We start from the raw sequence: 19,468 nt of genomic DNA, 5'->3' as shown, positions 1-19,468 counted from the left end.
TGTTCACTGAGTATTATGTGGCAGTCACTGGGTTAAGTGCATTATTGCATTTAATCTCCACAGCATTCCCATACTTTGGATATTATTTTGTAGAGAAGGAAAATGAAACTTAGGAAGGAGAATTAATTGCTTGAGGTTGCATGGCAGTTAAGTGCCATCGATGGCCAGGAATCTAGCTTTAGTCTGCCTCTAAAATGCAGGCTCTGACCACCAGGTTATGCCACCTGTTAATTTGTTACATAGTCTGAAAAGCAAAGAAAGAGAATCTCTTGTTGGACAGACTGACCCTACTCTTACTTTAGGAAAGATAAAATGTATTGCTTCTCAAAGGCTTTAATTTAATGAAAAAAGGGATTCAAATACTCAAGCTAGAAGCTGCGACTTTGAAAAACTTTCCTGACACGAGAGAAACAGTGGCTGTGTATTGTCAGACCAAAATTACCACCACATGCAACCCATTTTTAACTTGTTTTGCGTTTAGTTAGCCTCAAGTTCTTTTTTCACCTTGTGTCTTTTAGATGTACTGTACATGTGTCACGAACAGCACACCCAGAACCATATCTTGGCATTAAAATTCCATGAAGTCCATTTTGGGAATCAAATTACTACACCTATTTTTAGTTCTCAGCACAAATTACTTTTTCCATTACACTTTTAAATATCCAGTGATAAAGAGATTGAAAATAGCTCTTACAGCCAAATAAAAATCCTGCATTTGGTTTAATCAGGACAGACCCATTGACTTGCATTGGTGTAATTACATTACTGAAGCAGCTACCTGTGAGGGCCTCTTTCTTCCTCTCGTTAGGACTCCCCTCCCCATTTGCTGCTATATTTGTCTGCCCTCTTGGCCATAAAAGGCTGGCTATGTGGCTCTGACATTCTCCTGCCTGACCACATGCATTATTTTTGAACTGGTCCCCCGGGTCCTGTCTTTAGCCCTGCCTCTTCACTTTTTTTTGGGATTCAACCGACGAGGTTTTTCATTCTCTCATCCAGCTCCACAGCCACATCGGAGCATTTCTACCACCATCACTCCTTTGAACACGGGTAAGTGTGACACTGAGGTAGAAGAATGCACTTGATATTTGATGTGCTTAACAGCATTGCATGTGTGTGGTTTCTTTCCATCTTGTGAGTTCAGTGGTTTTCTCAGAGAGCGGTCAGAAGAGGAGAGAAATAGCGAAGGGGAGCCCCTGGGAAGGAAGACAAAAGCAGCAGGGTGCCAGTTTTCGCTGGCACTGCTCTCCTCTCACATCCATGCTGTTCTTTTTAAGTTAAGCTACTGTTTCTGGAACCTTAAGGGGATAATGGTGGAACTGTAAGTGTGAGTCCCAGTACTCTTTCCAAGTTATAGTTCAATGGTCTGGTTAAAATCTGGAATGGATGAGGTGGCAGGATACAATGTGTTTTCTATCTTCCATATGCCTGCAATAGTCCCGATTATAAATTAGACCAAACGAGGTAAATTAACTCTGAAGTCCCTGGTTTCTAATTCAGTGATTTTGTTTGACAATGCCATGTGAATAGGTGTAAGAGTGCATTATGGTATTTCTAACATGGAAATGGTTAAATAATATTTCAGTGGCAACATAGATCCCCACAGAATGATCCTAAAGCTAACACTTTCTGTGAATGATTTAAATCAGCTTTTAGCCTCTAATGCCTATACAAAAGTATCATATCAGGATTACAATTATGGAATTAGTATTTCTTCCAAAATTCCCAAATTATGTTCAGAAAGAAAATGCAGGTCTTAAAGAAACAGAAGACAACCAAACCACCTTTCTTCCCAACATACTCTAGCAGTCATGTGTTGGGGATAATCCTCACTTACCCGATGAAGAGAAGGTAGCTTACCTTCATTCCAGAGGTCAGAGTGGTGACAGCCAGCTCTGATGACTTAAAGCCAGACCCTGTTTATTTTTAATACATTATGCATGTGTCTGTGATATGAAATACTATTAAAATAAATATATTTTGGGGAAAATAGAAATAAAGAGAGTGGAAAGTAGAATTGGGGCAAGATATTTAAAGATTTTATTTTGTGAAAATGACAGCATTTCAAGTCACGTTAGCATATATGAACTTAGCTTATAACATAATACATAAGAAGGTTATTCATCATTTATTTGGATGTCATTTAAATAATATTTGCCATGTTACAATATATTGTGTATCATTAAAGAAACTTACCTATTATCTTTATAACTGCTTAACATATTTCTGTATTAATATATTCAAATCCTTTTGTTTTATCAAAATTTAATAATTATTCATTACATATGGTAATTTTCTGTATGTTTTAGAACAGAAGATAGCAATCTATTTAAGGGTTGAAGCAAAGTTGCTTGCCTAGTAGCTATTTTTTTCCTCTTGGGAAATGCCATGTAGACTGATATCTTCCATGAGCCCCAAGACAAATATTTCTGGAGTGCAGTTTGCTGGATTTTCTTCTCTAGGGAATACATACTGACTTTTAAAAGAGTTTAAATAGGGGTGCCTGGGTGGCTCAGTCGTTAAGCATCTGCCTTCGGTTCAGGTCATGATCCCAGGGTCCTGGGATCGAACCCCGCATCGAGCCCCGCATCGAGCCCCTCATTGGGCTCCCTGCTCTGCGAGAAGCTTGCTTAATCCTCTCCCACTCCCCCCGTTTGTGTTCCCTCTCTTGCTGTGTCAAATAAATAAATAAAAAATCTTTAAAAAAAATAAATAAAAAAATAAAAGAGTTTAAATAAAAAGTAGATTTAAACTTGACAAAAACATGGTAAGTTTAAAAGGATTCATTCCTCATTTAAAATGATCAAAGAAGAGATTTGGAAAAAATTATCTCACAACCAATTTTACTTGTAAAATTAAATATTTAAATTTTTAAATGTTATTTATGCTTATTTATTTAAATGTTTAAATATAATTTAAATGTTAAAAACATTTCAGAACATGCACAAAAACATTACAAATTGGAGGAGGGGCTTTCATAAAACTATTACTTCATCGAGGTAAGTTAGCAATGTGGCTTGATAGACTCCTGTCAGTGGACACAGTAGTCAAGAAGCTCATGTAGGAAGGGAAAAATGAAGGGGGGGGAATCGGAGGGGGAGACAAACCATGAGGGACTATGGACTCTGAGAAACAAACTGAGGGTTCTAGAGGGGAGGGGGTGGGGGATGGGTTAGCCTGGTGATGGGTATTTGAGGAGAGCATGTGTTGAATGGAACATTGGGTGTTATAAGCAAACAGTGAATCATGGAACACTACATCAAAAGCCAATGATTTAATGTATGGTGATTAGCATAACATAATAAAATTAAAAAAAAAAAGAAACTCATGCAATGTGAAGCCTCCCCTCCCTATGCTAAGCAAACTTATCTTTTTGTCAGTTGAACTGTTAGCTCAAGTTCACGATACAAACTGCTACACTATGACTGACTCTTACTTCTTTATGTAAGAAGATTAGAAGACTTCATATTCTTTAAGGGAGCAAATAATCTGGTTTGACACTATACCTTTTTGAAGTGTTTGTGAGATTTGACAGAGTTCATTATAAGATAATACAGTTGGCCCTTGAACAACACGGGTTTGAACTGCATGGGCCCACTTACACACATTTTTTTGGATAAATATAGTACAGTATTGTAAATGTATTTTCTTTTTGATTTATTAATATTTTCTTTTCTCTAGCTTACTTTATTGTAATAATACGGTATAAAATACATATAAGGTGCAAAATATGTGTTAATCCACTGTTTATGTTATCAGTAAGGCTTCTAGTCAACAGCTGGCTATTGGCAATGAAATTCAGGAGGAAGTCAAAGGTGATAGGCGGATTTTTGTGCAGGTGGGGGTGGGGTTGGCCCCTCTAGCCTCTGCATTGTTCAAGGGTCAACCATATAAGCAAACTCCAGTGTTCAGTCCTAGGACTTTTCATCTATTTTTTGGCTTTATGTACCATCTTATATGTTGGTGACTGCTGAATGCAGGTGTCCATCCTGGACCTTTACCCTGTGCTCTAAAGTCATGAATGCAATTTAACATCTCCACTTGGATGTCTAGCAAGTATCTCAACTGTAGAATATCTCAGACCCATCTCCTGTTCTTTCATCCCTAACTGTGCTTTCTTACACTCCTGCCCATCTCAGTTAACAGCAACTTCGATCTTCCAGTTACTCAGGAGAAAACCTCAGGATCATCTCTCACCCCTCTCTTTGTTTCACACCCTAATTCAGAACTTTCAGCAAATGCTGTTGGTTCTACCTTCAAAACATGTACTGAGTCTGATCACTTCTCACATTTCCATTGCCACCATTGTCATCTTTAGCCTGGACTATTGCAATGGCCTTTGCCTTCATTTGCTAGGGCTTCCCTAACGAAGTACCACAGACTGGGTGCCTTAAACAACAGAAATGTATCTTCTCACAATTCTGGAGGCTAGAAATCTGAGATCAAGGTGTTGGTAGAATTATTTTTATCGGAGGCCTCTCTTCTTGGCTTATAGATGATCTTCTTTTCTCTTCACATAGTCTTCCTCTGTATACGTACACATCTGTGTCCTAATTTCCTCTTCATATAGAGACACCAGTCATATTGAATGAGGGCCCATCCTAATAATCTCACGTTAGCCTTATTTCCTCTGTAAAGACCCTGTTTCCAAATACAGTCACATTTTGAAGTACTGGTGGTTAGGACTTCAACATATGAATCTGGGGGAATATAACTCAGTTCATAACAGCCTTCTTTTTTAAAAAAGTTTTTTTAAGATTTTATTTATTTGAGAGAGAGAGCACACATGAGCACAGGGAGGGGTAGAGAGGGAGGGATAAGCAAATTCCCCACTGAGCAGGGATCCAGATGTGGGGCTCTATCCCAGGACCCCAGGGTCATGACCTGAGCTGAAGGCAGATGCTTAATCGATTGAGCAACCCAGACGCCCTTAAAAAAAATTCTTTAAAGTTTTTATTTTTAAGTAATCTCTCCACCCAAAATGGGGCTAAAACCCACAACCCTGAGATCAAGAGTCGCACGTTCCACTGACTGAGCCAGCCAGGTGCCCCTATAACAGCCTTCTAATTGGTCTTCTGGCTTTCATTCTTGTCCCTCAATAGTCTGTCCTTTATACATCAGCAAGAGTCTCAGTTTGGAACTTTCTGATGGTTTTTCCAGCCCTTTCAGAGGGAAAGACAAAGACCCTACAGTTGCTCATCAGACCTACACCCCCACCCCCCGCCCCCGGCATCGTCTCCTATCCATCTCCCTGCACCCCGCTCACTCCTTGTAGCTTCACTGCCTATTTGTACTTCACTGCCTGGAGTACAACACGCATGTGCACACCCTAGAGTCTTTGCTATGGTCTTCCATCTAGGACACTCTTCTTCTAATTTTCTCATGCTCAGATGACACTTTTATGCTCAGAAGCCATCCCTGATGAGACTGTTTAAAATTGCATCCCAACTCCCTTTCCTGCTTTATTTTTCTCTGTAGCATTTAGCCCATTCTGTTATACCTTATATTTTACTTATTTTCTCTATTGGCTATCACCTGCAATAGAATATAAAGTTCTAGCTAAGGTTATCAGAGCAGGGATTTCGTTTTGTTCATCTCCGTATTTCTTGTGCTGGAACAGTACCAGGCTTATAGTAGGTGCTCAATAATTATTTGTTGAATGAAACCACATTGACCGTGACACAGACTCTCCATCATTACATATTCTTCCAGACGAAGCCCCTATCAGGATAAAATGCCAGAAAATTTGAAATACATATTATGAAAGGTCTGAGGAAAAAACACAATAGCTAGGGTAGGGAAGCTTTGTAAAGACCTCCTGGTTATTAAAACAAAACCCAAAAAACCAAACCCAGATTAGAAGGCAGCCCAATGATGGAGCGGGCTTATGTGGGCTATGAAGTAGAAAGTTTGCTGAGTAACCAGTTAAGCTAACCTTCACGTCCTTTTCCATTTGCTCTTTGGAAAAGGTAAGAGTATTTATTTTTACATATTGATTTAGATACCTTGTTTCTTAATAGTTCACTCACAAGTTGCTGCTTTCTTGTAGGTCACCTGGCTCCCTCCAGGGCACACGATGTCTCTGCCCATTTATCAGAAGCTCCACCAGCACTATGACAGCAGCTACAGAAACAGGGACCTTCGCAGCACCATGAGCCAGTACCAGCAGGAGAAGAAAAGCTCTGCCATCTACACCCATGGCTCCACGGCCTACAGCAGCCGCTCCGCCACTGCGCACCGCCAGGAATCCGGGGCCTTCAGCCAGGCGTCCACGGGCTCCTACCAGCAGCAGGCCTCCCAGGCCACTGAATCTACCCATGCATTCGCAGCCAGTCGGAAGACAGCCTCGGCCTACGATTACGGCTACTCCCACGGGTATGTCAGAAGCAGCCTTCCAACCTTAGCTCAAAGGCACACTCTCTGAATAACCCTCCTACATCATGTTTTCCCTTCTTTTGGTCTGGCAGCCCTACATTTAAATCAGGTTTGGAGTGGGGCGCCTGGGTGGCTCATTCGTTAAGCATCTGACTCTTGGTTTTGGCTCAGGTCATGATCTTAGGATCTTGAGATCAAGCCTATAGGGTTCTGTGCTCAGCACAGAGTCTGCTTGTCCCTCTCCCTCTGCTTCTCCCCTGCGCTCTCTTTCTCTCTCTCTCTCTGAAATAAATAAATAAAATCTTTTAAAAAAACAAATCAGCGGTGGAGTGAGGCCCTGTATTTGGGAGACCTGGGACTTACGTGTACCTATTTCCCTTTACCGTTTGAGTTTCACAGAGAGCTTCATAATCACACTGGCATGTCTTGCTTGCGTTGCCAACTGTGATATTGCTAGAAGCAGAGAAGTTCTGCCACAGATTGAGTTCAACATTCAGTAGCAGCAGAGCCAGAAAACATCATTTCAATGCTCACAGCAGGTTTCCTGGCCCTCAGAATGTTTCTACTTAGATGAGAAGCCAGTATAGAATTTAAAATTCACAGGTCACAGGCGCCCAAACCACAGTAGAGATGCGTTCTACTTTTTCAGTATCTGAGAGCCAGTATTAGAATTCTGAGCCATCGTTCAGGTAGGCAGCAGATATTTTTTTTAGCTAGAGCATTTTATACAACCAGGCCCCTATCTCAGTCAGCCTAAGACTACCAGAAACAAACCTGTATTCTGATAAAAGTAGATTTATCAACCCATTGCAATGAGGGAGACCACACAGCAGAGGAAAAGAGAGTTACTATATTAGGATTCTAGGAAGAGTGGAGTTTACATGCAGGTCTGGTCTGCAAAGCAAACCCAGTGTCCTGTTTCTATTGGAAACAGTGAAGTTGAGGACTGTTGTATCCAGAAGCCCTTTATGTGGAGCTCAGCACCTGAGTTGGGAACTGAGGCTGCTTCTCTGTGTCAACAGCAAATGGGGTCATCCAGGCAATGTCTCATTCTTACTGATAAAATTTCAAACAGCAAACTTACTGGTAATCTTTGATATTAGAGAAGAAAGTTTCTCAGTGAGTCTGTAGTCACTCAGAGAAGGAGGTTACCACAACCCTTTTTAGCAGCAGTGTCCCTGAGAGAAATGTTTTCTGTGAACTTTGCAGTTGGCTTCTGTGTCTGTAGTTCCAGCCTGATGAATGCTGGGCAGATGCTTACTTTCTCAGCCCAAGCCGGTTTTTATTTTCTTGATATCCAGAATGAAATGTTTCATTGGGATTAAAAAACACTTGCAAGATTCACGTGATTTTATTAAAAATCTATCTATAGTCCACAGAAGGAATTGCTGAACTTGCAAATGTAAACATTTCTGGGATATATGGTAAATAACCACCTGCTGCCTCAAGTCTGCCTTTCCAAAGCATCTGGCATAGATTGCATTTTTTTAGTTATCAACATAATATAATTTTAAGTCTTACAAAATTTAAGTCCACAAAATATCTGTTAGGACAATTAGAAAAGTGTTTCTTTCTGGGAGTTAAAGAAGTTATTGAGGAAATAATGCAGTGGATTGTATGAATAGAAGTGAGGCTAGTTTCTGAAGGCAGAAATTCCTGAATCCCCATTGGATTTAAGCAGCATCTGATCTATGGCTGTTGTTTCTCGGGCACTGACAGGGACCTCCTGGGACCCTTCTGCTCTGTTTAGTAACAGAACCAGAGTCCGCTGGGGTTTGCCTGGAATGTCTGATGGCCACGTTATGAAATTCCATTTAAAATGGAACAGGATCATTTTGCAATCTCACTTTCATGGGATATTCAGCAGGACTTGGTGTTGGTTGTAAATATGGAAATATGGTCACTAAGGTGAATTCATTTCTTTTAGCACTTGCTTTAAATGAACTGCCTTCCAAAGGAAAGTTGAGAGGAATTAACACCATGTGTATGGGACAGCATCATTTTGTTCTGAAGAATGTTCTGTAGAACATTAAGAACCTCGTTTAGGAAAGCAGCTGTCTTTTAATAGAGGAGGATTACATTTTAAATATCCATTTTCATGGACTGCCTGTACTGAGTCTATAGAAGATGTTGCTAATGGAACTGCTTGTGTACTTATTTCATTTCCCCAAGGCAGTATGATCTACAAGTTTTATGAATTTGTATTTTAAAGAGATCTTTACTTCTTCAACTCTATTGCTAAATTTTATGTTAAATTATTTTAATTTTATTTATTTATTTATTTTATTTATTTATTTTTTTAAAAGATTTTATTTATTTATTTGAGAGAGAGAGAATGAGAGAGAGCAAGCACATGAGAGAGGGGAGGGTCAGAGGGAGAAGCAGACTCCCCGCCGAGTAGGGAGCCCGATGCAGGACTCGATCCAGGGACTCCAGGATCATGACCTGAGCCGAAGGCAGTCGCTTAACCAACTGAGCCACCCAGGCGCCCAAATTATTTTAATTTTAAACAAAACATCCTTTTAACCACATGTGTAATATTCATATTTCTTTATACTGGGATATATTATATTAAACATTAGTAATTAAACCTTTGAGCACTTTTATATTTTGTTCAGAAAACATTTGCTCTGTGTTATCTTTGGAAGACTTAGCCATTTCAGCTTTAAAAAGCCTCACATAGTAAAGTTTTTATAGGAAATGGAACTGTAATCATTTTTCTATACTCAACTTCATATTGTGTTCTTTCCTGCAATGTCTATATTTATGTAGATAGGTAAGTAGGTAGCTATTCATTAATGGCTTAATGTTTGAAGAACTCAGACTTCTTGGCAGAAACATGTTGACCTAGAAATGTTGGCCTAGAAACAAGAGAGGGAAGAAAACACCAATATTTTTTTCCTTTGTGTAATGCAGTGTAAAGGAAAAGAAAGTCAACCTAATGCTGGGGTTTTTAGTTTTTCTTTTTTTTAGACCTAGAGCTAACAGGTTCAGATAATATTCTTTGAACATTTCAAAATATTCATAATTCCTTTAGGTTGTGTTTTTGCTCTCTCAAAATGGAATAACTTTTCCCTGCTAAATGAAATATCTCTCTTTGGATTATGAAAAGTGTTGATTAAAACCCCTAGGTTTAGAAATGCGGTTCCATGGAATGTATGTAAACACTAGGCTTGATCTATTTTTAGCCTCTGCTTTGTAGTTAGATGTCCAGTAGTAAAGTGGAAACTATGGAGATTTATATGTGCTCAGGGCTTGGCTGACCTCAGTAGGTCTTAGGAACAATGGCCCGTTCAACATCAATGTGGTTGTAAGCACAGATCAGTTACCAATTGAATTCTGAGCCCAGGGTTATAAAATAAATCCTGGAAGACATATTCTAAATGCCTTTATTCTTAGCCACAGTGAGAAAAAAAAAACCCTAATTCAGGAAGACAAAAATGACACAAGATTATTGTTTTATGCTAGTAATCCACAAATACTATCAGAGATTAAAGGAGAAATGGTACTCATAACTACCATTAGGCAATGGTTCTTAACTTCTATCCATGAATGGAGGGTCTTAGGTGATCTGAAATTATGTGCAAAATTAGGCACAGTTGAGAATTTGTTTTTGCTGAGAAAGATGGTAGCTTTCACCAGATTCTCCGAGAACCCTGTGACTCAACAAAGGTCAGAACCACCACCCTGGAAAGTCAACATGTAAACATCAGACAACCCCGTGTGTGGCCTGAGGATCCCTTTCTTAATGCCAATATTATACAAAGTTAGGATGAAATAAGGCAGATGTTTACAGGGAGTGTGGTATTATGAGAATCATGGTTCCTTCTTTTCTTTTGAGTAGGCTGGATCATACATTAAGTTGGAAATAATAAGTGAAATATTTTGTTACACTTGATAGGAATGAATAACTTTCAAAAAGCAGAGACAACACAGCATAGTTCTTAGATGATGGAGGGATGTAGAGTTGTCCCTCAACCCTTTGTTGAAATGGTAGATATTTAATTGCTTGATTCTAAACAGATTGACATTCAACCCATATGATGCAACTCAGCACAGCATCCTCTGTACCATTGTATCCTTACAATAACCCTGAAAGGTAGAAATTATATCCCCATTTTAAAAATGAGAAAATCAGAGACCAAATTGATTAAATAACTTTTCTCTCTTGCACTAAGAAGTGGTAGAATGATGATTTGAACCCCCATCCTACCCCAAACCCTCCACTCTTTTCATGGGTACCCATTGACAGTTATAATCAGCTAACTCCCCTTGACCTCCTGGCCACCAGATTTTTCTTGAAGCATCAATATATAGTTTTTCATTATATTTCCTTTTATTTGCCCTTCTTGTGGAGAAGCTGTTGAACACCAGAATAACTAAGATTCAGAGTAGGGAACAGGCGATCCTAGGAGCATTCATGAATGCCAAACCTGGAACCTCACAGACTGTTTAACTTGTCACTTAGAATCAGACATAGTGGCTTGCCTGGGGCATTCTGCCTAACCTTAAATTGTGCCCTCAACCTGCACTCATGTCACATTGATCAACTCCTCTCGGTTGTTACTACTATTATAGTTTGCAAAGAACACGCTAATGCTCAAAACAATTCCAATTCAGACAGAAGATACCAGTGCTAAAAATAGAGACCACTAAACACAGAAGCCCTCATCTTCTATTGGCAGGTCTGATTGCAGCAGAGACTGAGGGGGACCTGAGAACTTGCTCCATTTCCCACCCTGGTGTGGTTTCAAAAGACGTTAGCAAAGAAATCTACTGCCTTGTGGACATTTTTGTGTCTTGACCTCAGCTGTTGGCATCAGACTAGTATCCACTTTCTACATATTCTTTTCCAGATGTTATAATGCAAAGTGGATAGTCTTTGGGGTCAAATGAGCCTGTGCTTCCTTGCAGTTAGGCTTGTGACTTCAGGAGCTAGTTAACCTCTCAGTTTCTTCATCTGTGAAGTGGGGAAAATGTTCACCCCTCATGTTGTGAAGTCTAAAAGAAATAATGACATAAGGTACTTAGTGTAATAGCTGGCGCATGGGGACAGTCATTGAAGTCTAGGTATTGGTCATTCATTCAACAAATACTTCCTGAGTGCCTCCTGTGTGCTAAGCACTGCGCCAGGTGCTTGGGATAAACTGCTGAACAAAACCGACAAAGGTTCCTGCCCTCATGGAGCATATATTCTAGCATGAGGGACAGGCCATAAACAATAAACATAATAAAAAAGACATTGAATTTTATATCATGCTAGAAGGTAGTAGATTTTATGGAAGCAATAAAAAATAGAGTAGGCTAAGAAGGATCAGGTATGGGGGGCACGCCCCTTTGAGAAGGTGATATCTGAGCAAAGACATGAAGTAGCAGAGGGAGTTCTCTGGGAGAAAGGTGCACCAGGCATCAGGAATTGCCACTGCCAGGCCTTTCAGCAAGGAACAGCATCGAGGCCACTGAGGGAATGAGGAGTGAGGGAAAGAGCTGGTGAAGATGTCAGAAAGGTAATATTAGGGCAAGGCCAACCATATAGGGTCTTGTGGGCCATTGTAAGAATTTTTTATTCTGAGTTGGAGGGAGTTGTGACAAAGTTTAGGGAAGAGGAATGATATGAGCTGACTTAAGCTGTAACAGGATCGGTGTGTCTGCTGTGTGGAAAACAGACTGGTGCACAAGCAGAAGCAGGTTACCCAGGTAGGAGGCTAATGCTATAGTCCAGGCAGGAGCAGATGGGCAGTCAGAACAGATATGGTGGTCTGTTAGTTATTGCTGAATTCTGAATTCCACCAATTTTTTTCATAGGGCTTTTCAGCTCCCGTAGCCACATAGTTTTGAGGCTGTGAAAAGATCCATATAGATTTTCTGTATACAATGAATTTTCTAAGATTCTCTTTAGGTAATGTGATGATGGTAATACCATATGCTTATTCTCCATTCCCCAAGATCCAACAAAGTAGCTTGTCCCATTGTTGGTGCTTTTTATGGGACTTAAGAAGAAAAGTACCTGAAATAACCATAGTTGTATGGGGATTTGAGTCCACCTGTAGATTCAAGTAGCTGAATCTGAATTACAAAAGATTATTGAACCATAGACTGTTATGGGAAATGAAGTTTGCTTGGAAAACTACTGATATATCCAGGTTGTGTATTCTTATCTTTTCTCCTCTAGAAATAGTCTTATAGCCTCTTCTCTAAATAAAAGTTTAACTATTATATATATAAGGAAAAAGCACCATGTTTTCTGGGTTACAAAAATCAATACAACGCTCTGGGATTTGTCTTACAGAATTTAAGTACCCAGAAAATGATGAATTAAATTACTTCCCATGTGATCAGAGAAGGTCAGAGGAAAATCTAATGAAAGCGGAAAAGCCAGTTACTTCCCGCCCCCCCCCCCGCCCCAGAAATAGGCAAGTTTATTGCTGTTTGCTTCTTTAAAAGGCAATTATGCACTGAATCCCAAAGACATACCCTGAGACCAAGGAGAGTAGCCCTCACCATGTTCAATCTTCTGTCCCTAGGAGTATGACTCCTGATAATACCAGCTTCATATAATCACCAGTTTGTAGATCCATGGAACTGTGAAATGGGCAAAGCAGGAAGAGACCAAAAGTTCATCTAACTTAAGCCCTTCCTTACACTGAGGCCAGGAAAGATGTTGGCTCATTCTCTGCTACCTATGCTTTATTACCCAAAAAATATTATTTGCTGGGTTCTTTTGCAGGTTAAATCCAAGTTTAGATGATACAAGATACTTCCAGAATGGCATTCATCTTCCCCAGACAGGTGAACCATCCTGTGAGAGGAAGGCATGTCCTTTAATAGAGTAGAATAGGAAGGAGTCAGCCAAAAGTGGAAGAAGGGCAAAGTGGTATCTCCCAGGCTCTGATGTGAAATGTTAGCTTTGTTCCTGGCTGGTTGGGCAGCGAGGTGTAACTGAGCTTCCCCACAGAGGTCTGTGAACTCTGGAAGCCCATGGGAGCTGTTGCAACAGGCTTGACCTTTTCCACAGCAGCCTTTCTAGATGAAACAAGAGAAAGCAGGAGCACTTCAAATGAGGAAGGTAGCTTCCATGACACCATAGTGACCATCCTCAAAGTGGGGTGGGATGTGGGTTTCTGGGCTGCCTTGTAAATAAGTTAGTAAGACTAACTTTTAAAAGTCCTGGAAAATTTTTAGTTCACAGATTTAGACTTTATAAGGCTTCTCCTGATAATATCTTCAAACAGCTTGCATAATACAATATCAAGGAAATAAGGAGTAAACCCTTTCACTTCTGTTTAAAAATAGTACATAATCTAGATCAATTGCTAAAATAGTCAGAAATGGATAAAAACTGAAGGATATATGTAGATAAGAACCACAAAATATTTAAATCTCTCAGTGTTTTACTCATCCGCCTTTTCTGGGACACATGACTGTTCCACATTCATGTTGAGAAGTGGTTCGGACCCCCGTGGTATTTGCTTTTAGATCACGGCTATACATTAGCTGTGGAAAGTTACCAAAAATGTTACTTATCAGTGGAAAGTTACCAAAAATGTTACTTATCAGTGGAAACTTAAATAGTGGAAAAATAAAGCAATAAATAGAAGAAAAAATTGTGGTTATATTCCTATTTAAGTAACTAAACATTTTTTAAAAACTAAAAATGAGATATTTCTGTTGCTGAGAAAGAAATGGAGATGGGGGGAGAAAGGATAAGTATAAGGCAAATTATGCAAAACAAACAAAAAACCCAAGGGTGGTTGTTTGTTATGACACTACATGTCAGTAAATTTCAAGAGTGATGTTGATCAAACTAAATTCATGTTTATATCTTATAAGTAGCTTTTTCTGCAAAGTATATTAGCAAAAAAGAAAGGACTCAAAGCCTCCTGTTTATCTACTAACTTTGATGTTCTCCTGAAACCTCCATAAGTGTTGAGATTGGGAAACAGGAAAATTGAAATGTCAGTAGAAAGTGTTGAGCCTGACATGATCCCATATCAAAGGAGGATCATTGAATGAAGTTGTTTTAAATCAAAAGTAGATCCAAAACATCCTTTTTGTAAAACCCCAAAGAAAGTATTCTTTCAAGTTTTGCAAGAGGGAGAAATGTGGCTGATGGAAAAGTAGAAATGGAAAAAGAGACTGCAAACTTCAAGTGCTTGCTCCTGACCCTCTAGGGGGTCTTGAAGATGAAAGAGATGGAACTTCAGATATGAGAAACGCGGAGTGGCTGTCTCGAGGAGCAGACAGCCAAGAAGGATGGTTTTCTTTTTTTTTTTTTAAAGATTTTATTTATTTATTTGACAGAGAGAGAGACAGCGAGAGAGGGAACGCAAGTAGGGGGGACTGGGAGAGAGAGAAGCAGACTCCCCACTGAGCAGGGAGCCCCAACTTGGGACTTGATCTTAGGACCTGAGCTGAAGGCAGATGCTTAACCAACTGAGCCACCCAGGCTCCCCTTTCATATTTTCTAAGAGTTTTGTAATTTTAGCTTTACATACAGAAATTTGATCCATTTTTAATTAAATTATATGTGTGATATTGAGTAAAGTTCTAAACTCATCCTTTCACATATGGATATACAATTGTTCCAGCATCATTTGTTGAAAAGACTTTCTTTCCCCTTTAATTCCTTAGCACTTTTATAAAAAATTAATTGATCATAAATAGGAAGGTTTGTTTCTCTCAGTTCTGTTCCACTGATCTATATGCCTATCCTTACACCAGTATCCCAGGGGTTTAATTACTGTTGCTTAGAAAAAGTTTGAAATGGGTGAATATAAGTCTTCAACTTAGTTCCTCTTTTATGGAAAATCTTTTGCCTATGTGTTCCTTCATATTTTTATATAAATTTTAAGATCACCTTGTCAATGTCTACAAAGAAAAACATCTGCTGGGATTTTGATAAGAATCATGTTGAAACTGTAGAACAATTTTGAAAAATGCGTCATCTTAACAATGTCAAGTCTTTCAGTCCATGAACATGGAATATTTATTTATTCAGATCTTTTTTCACCATTATCATAATAATGTTTTATCGTTTTCAAATACAAGTTTTATACTTCTTTGTCAAAGTTATTCCTAAATATTTTATATTTTTGGTACTATTGTGAATGCAGATATTGTCTTAATTGTATTTTTGCATTGTTCATTGTTAGTACATAGAAATATAATTTTTGTGTTTTGATTTTGTATCCTGTAACCTTGCTGAACTAATATATTAGTACTAGCATTTTTGTGTGTATTTGTATTTCTTAGGATTTTCTACATACATGATTCTATCAACAACTAAAGATAGACTTCTTCCTTTCAGTTGTTGTTGTTTTTTTTTAAACTGTCCTGGCCAGAAACTCTGATACAATGTTGAATAGAAGTGCAAGAGCAAATATCATACCCTTATTCCCAATTTCAGGAGGAAAGCATTTATTCTTTTTACTATTAAATTTGATACCAGCTATGGATTTTTCATAGATGACCTTTATCGCATTGAGGAAGTTCCCTTCTATTCCTATTTTGTTGAGAGTTTTTAACATGAAGGAATGCTGAATTTTGTCAAATACTATCATCTATTGAGATGATAATGTGATTTTTGTTCTTCATTCTATTAATATGGTATATGTTACACTAATTGATTTTCAAATGGTAAATCAACCTTGCATTCCTGGGATAAACTCCACTTAGTTTAATATTTTATATGTTGCTGGATTCAGTTTGCTAATATTGTGTGAAGGATTTCTGCATCTATGTACATGAGGGATATTGGTCTGTAGTTTTCTTTTACTATAATGTCTTTGTTTGGCTTTGATATCGGGTAATACTGGCCTTATAGAATAAGTTGGGAAGTGTTTCCTTCTCCTCTGTTTTGGAAGAAATTAGGAAGCGATTGGTATTATTTCTTCTTTAAATGTTTGATGGAATTCTTCAGTGAAGCCATTTAATTGTGCAAAGATTTTAAATTACTAATTCAACTTTTTAATTTATTATTGGTCCATTCAGAGTTTTAATTTCTTCTCAAGCTAGTTTTGGTAATTTGAGTCTTTACAGGAATTTTTCCATTTCATTTAAGTGATTGAATTACTTGATATAAATGCATCTACCATTTGCTTGTGAGCCACTTAATTTCTGTAGGGTTGGTAGTGATGTTTCCTCTTTCATTCTTGACTTTGGTAATTTGTGTCTTCTCTCTTTTTTCATGGTTAGTCTAGTGAAAGGTTTGTCAATTTTCTTGATCTTTTCAGTGAACCAACCTTTGTTTAACTGATTTTATTTGTTGTTGTTCTTTTTTCTATTTAACTGATTTCTTCTCTAATCTTTATTATATCTCCCTTCTTTTTGTTTCATGTTTAGTTTAATCTTTTTTCAAACTTCTTACAGTGCTTAAATTATTAATTTGAGACCTTTCTTCTTTTCTAAGATAGACACTTAAAGCTATAAACATTCCTCTAACCACTGCTTTGCCATATCCCATATATTTTGATATGTTGTGTTTTTTTGTTTTCATGTAGTTCACAATATCTTCTAATTCCATTGTGATTTCTTTTCTCATAAGTGAGTTATTTAGAAGTATGTTGTTAGTCTCCTGATGCTTGAGGATTTTCTAAATTCCTTTCTTCTATAGATTCTTATTTAGTTCTTCTGCTGTCAGATAATATATTTTGTATGATTTAAATCCATTTCAGTTGATTGAGATTGTTTTGTGAGGTAGCATATGAACTGTCCTGGAGAATGTTGAAAAGAATATGTACTTTGTTGCCATTGGGTAAAGTATTCTAGAAAGGTCAGTTAGGTCAAGTTGATTGATAGTGTTATTTAAGACACCTACATCCTTGCTTTTGTCTAGTTTTATCAGTTATTGAGAGTACCATATTGAAGTCTCCAGTCATTTTTAATTTTCTATTTTTTCTTTCAATTATGTCACTTTTTGCTTCACATATTTTAGGACTCCGTTGGTGCATATAAATTTGTAATTGCCATACTTTTCTGAGGAATTGACCCTCTTACCATTATGAAATGTTTCTCTCTGTCCCTAGTAATATTTTGGTTTAAAGTATATTTTTTTATATTAATATAACCTCTCTGGCTCCTTGTGGTTATCATTTGCACAGTATATCTTTTTCATTCTTTTACTTTAGCACATGTGTGTCTTTGAATTTTTTTTTAAAGCTATGATTTTAAACTTATCTCTACAACCAACGTGGGGCTTAAATCATAATCCCAAGATCAAGAGTCACATGTTTCACCAACTGAGCCAGCCAGGTGCCCCTATATATCTTTGAACTTATGGTGTGGCTTTCATAGCAGCATACAATTGGATTTTTAAAAATCCATTCTGACAATCTCTGCTGTTCCTTGGAGTTTTTAATCCCTTCACATTTAATAAAATTACCAAAATGGCTGGACTTACATTTGGTACTTTTGTGGGGTTTTTGGTATATCTCATATCCTTTGTTCATTTGTTCCTCCTTTATTGCCCTGTTTTGTGTTAAATAGATATTTTTAGTGTACCATTTAATTTCTTTGTTTCTTAACTATATTTTTTGTTTTTTTCTTAAAGGGATTGCTTTAGGAATTACAATACACTTATTAACTCATCCCATTCTACTTCACATTTATAGTAATTTATTACTGGTAGAAATAGAAATTTTGTTCCAATATAGCTTCATTTCCTCCCCTGCCTTTTGAACTACTGTCATATATATTACAGTTATATATATTATAAACCCAACAATGCATTGTGTTAACTATTGTTTTATGCAATTTTATATCTTCAAAGAATTTAAGAGAATAAAAATATATATATATTCATATACATATTTACCCAATTATTTGCTTTGTGGTGCTCTTCATTTTTTTGTGTGGGTTCAGATTACTGTCTGGTGTCATTTCCTTTAAACCTGAGGGATTTGCTTTAGCATTTCTTATCAGGCAGGTCTGCTAGCAATCAATTCAGTTTTTATTTGTCTGGGAATCTTTACTCAGCCTTTAGTTTTGAGTGATATTTTATTAGATACTGAATTTTTTATTGAGGTATAGTTGACACACAATGCCATTAGTTTCAGGTGTACAGCATAGTGATTCAACAAGTCAATACATTATGCACTGCTCACCACAAGTGTAGCTACCATGTTACCATATGACACTGTTACAGTACCATTAATTATATTTCCTATGCTATAACTTTCATTTCTATGACTTATTCATTCCATAATGGGAAGCCTGTATCTTCCACTCCCCTTCACCCATTTTGCCCATCCTCCCACCCCCTCGCCTCTGGCAACCATCAGATTGTTCTTTATGTTTATAGGTCTGTTTCTGCTTTTTGTTTATTTGTTTTTTAGATTGCACATAAAGTGAAGTCACATGATATTTATCTTTGACTTATTTCACTTAGCATAATGCCTTCTTGGTGTATCCATGTTGTAAATGGCAAGATCTTATCTTTTTTTATCACTGAGTAATATTCCATTATATATATTTATATATATATAAAGTAATGTAATTTATATATAATGGAATAGAATATATATATAAGAATGACTTTTTTTAATTAACATATAATGTATTGTTTCAGGGGTACAGGTCTGTGATTCATCAGTCTTACACAATTCACAGTGCCCACCATAGCACATACTCTCCCCAATGTCCATCACCCAGCCACCCCATCCCTTCCTCCCCCCTCCACTCCAACAACCCTCAGTTTGTTTCCTGAGATTAAGAGTCTCTTATAGTTTGTCTCCCTCTCTGGTTTCATCCTGTTTCATTTTTCCCTCTCTTCCCCCATGGTCCTCTGCCTTGTTTCTCAAATTCCACATATCAGTGAGATCATATGATAATTGTCTTTCTCTGATTGACTTATTTCGCTTAGCATAATACCCTCTAGTTCCATCCACATCATTGCAAATGGCAAGATTTCATTTTTGATGGCTGTATAATATTCCATTGTATAAATATACCACATCTTCTTTATCCATTCATCTGTTGATGGACATCTAGGCTCTTTCCATAGTTTGGCTATTGTGGACATTGCTGCTATAAACATTGGGGTGCATGTGCCCCTTCGGATCACTACCTTTGTATCTTTGGGGTAAATACCCAATAG

The 19,468-nt window shown here is 37.8% G+C and overlaps 1 protein-coding gene across 1 annotated transcript in view; it reads left to right on the top strand.

Annotated features, from left to right (window-relative positions):
* MYOM1 (myomesin 1) overlaps positions 1-19,468 on the top strand; it is a 149,087-nt gene that overhangs the window by 13,463 nt on the left and 116,156 nt on the right. The window contains exons 3-4 of the mRNA XM_081802546.1: positions 1,000-1,050; positions 6,050-6,375. Of these exons, the coding sequence (XP_081658672.1) occupies positions 6,077-6,375 (299 nt within the window). The 5' untranslated portion in view covers positions 1,000-1,050; positions 6,050-6,076. The remainder of the gene's footprint in view (positions 1-999; positions 1,051-6,049; positions 6,376-19,468) is intronic.

Source organism: Leptonychotes weddellii, chromosome 13 (assembly GCF_054177405.1).
Source record: "Leptonychotes weddellii isolate Sample4059 chromosome 13, ASM5417740v2, whole genome shotgun sequence".
NCBI lineage: Eukaryota > Metazoa > Chordata > Mammalia > Carnivora > Phocidae > Leptonychotes > Leptonychotes weddellii.
Note: the sequence above shows the minus strand (reverse complement) of the source record. Positions and strands in the feature narration are given on the sequence as shown.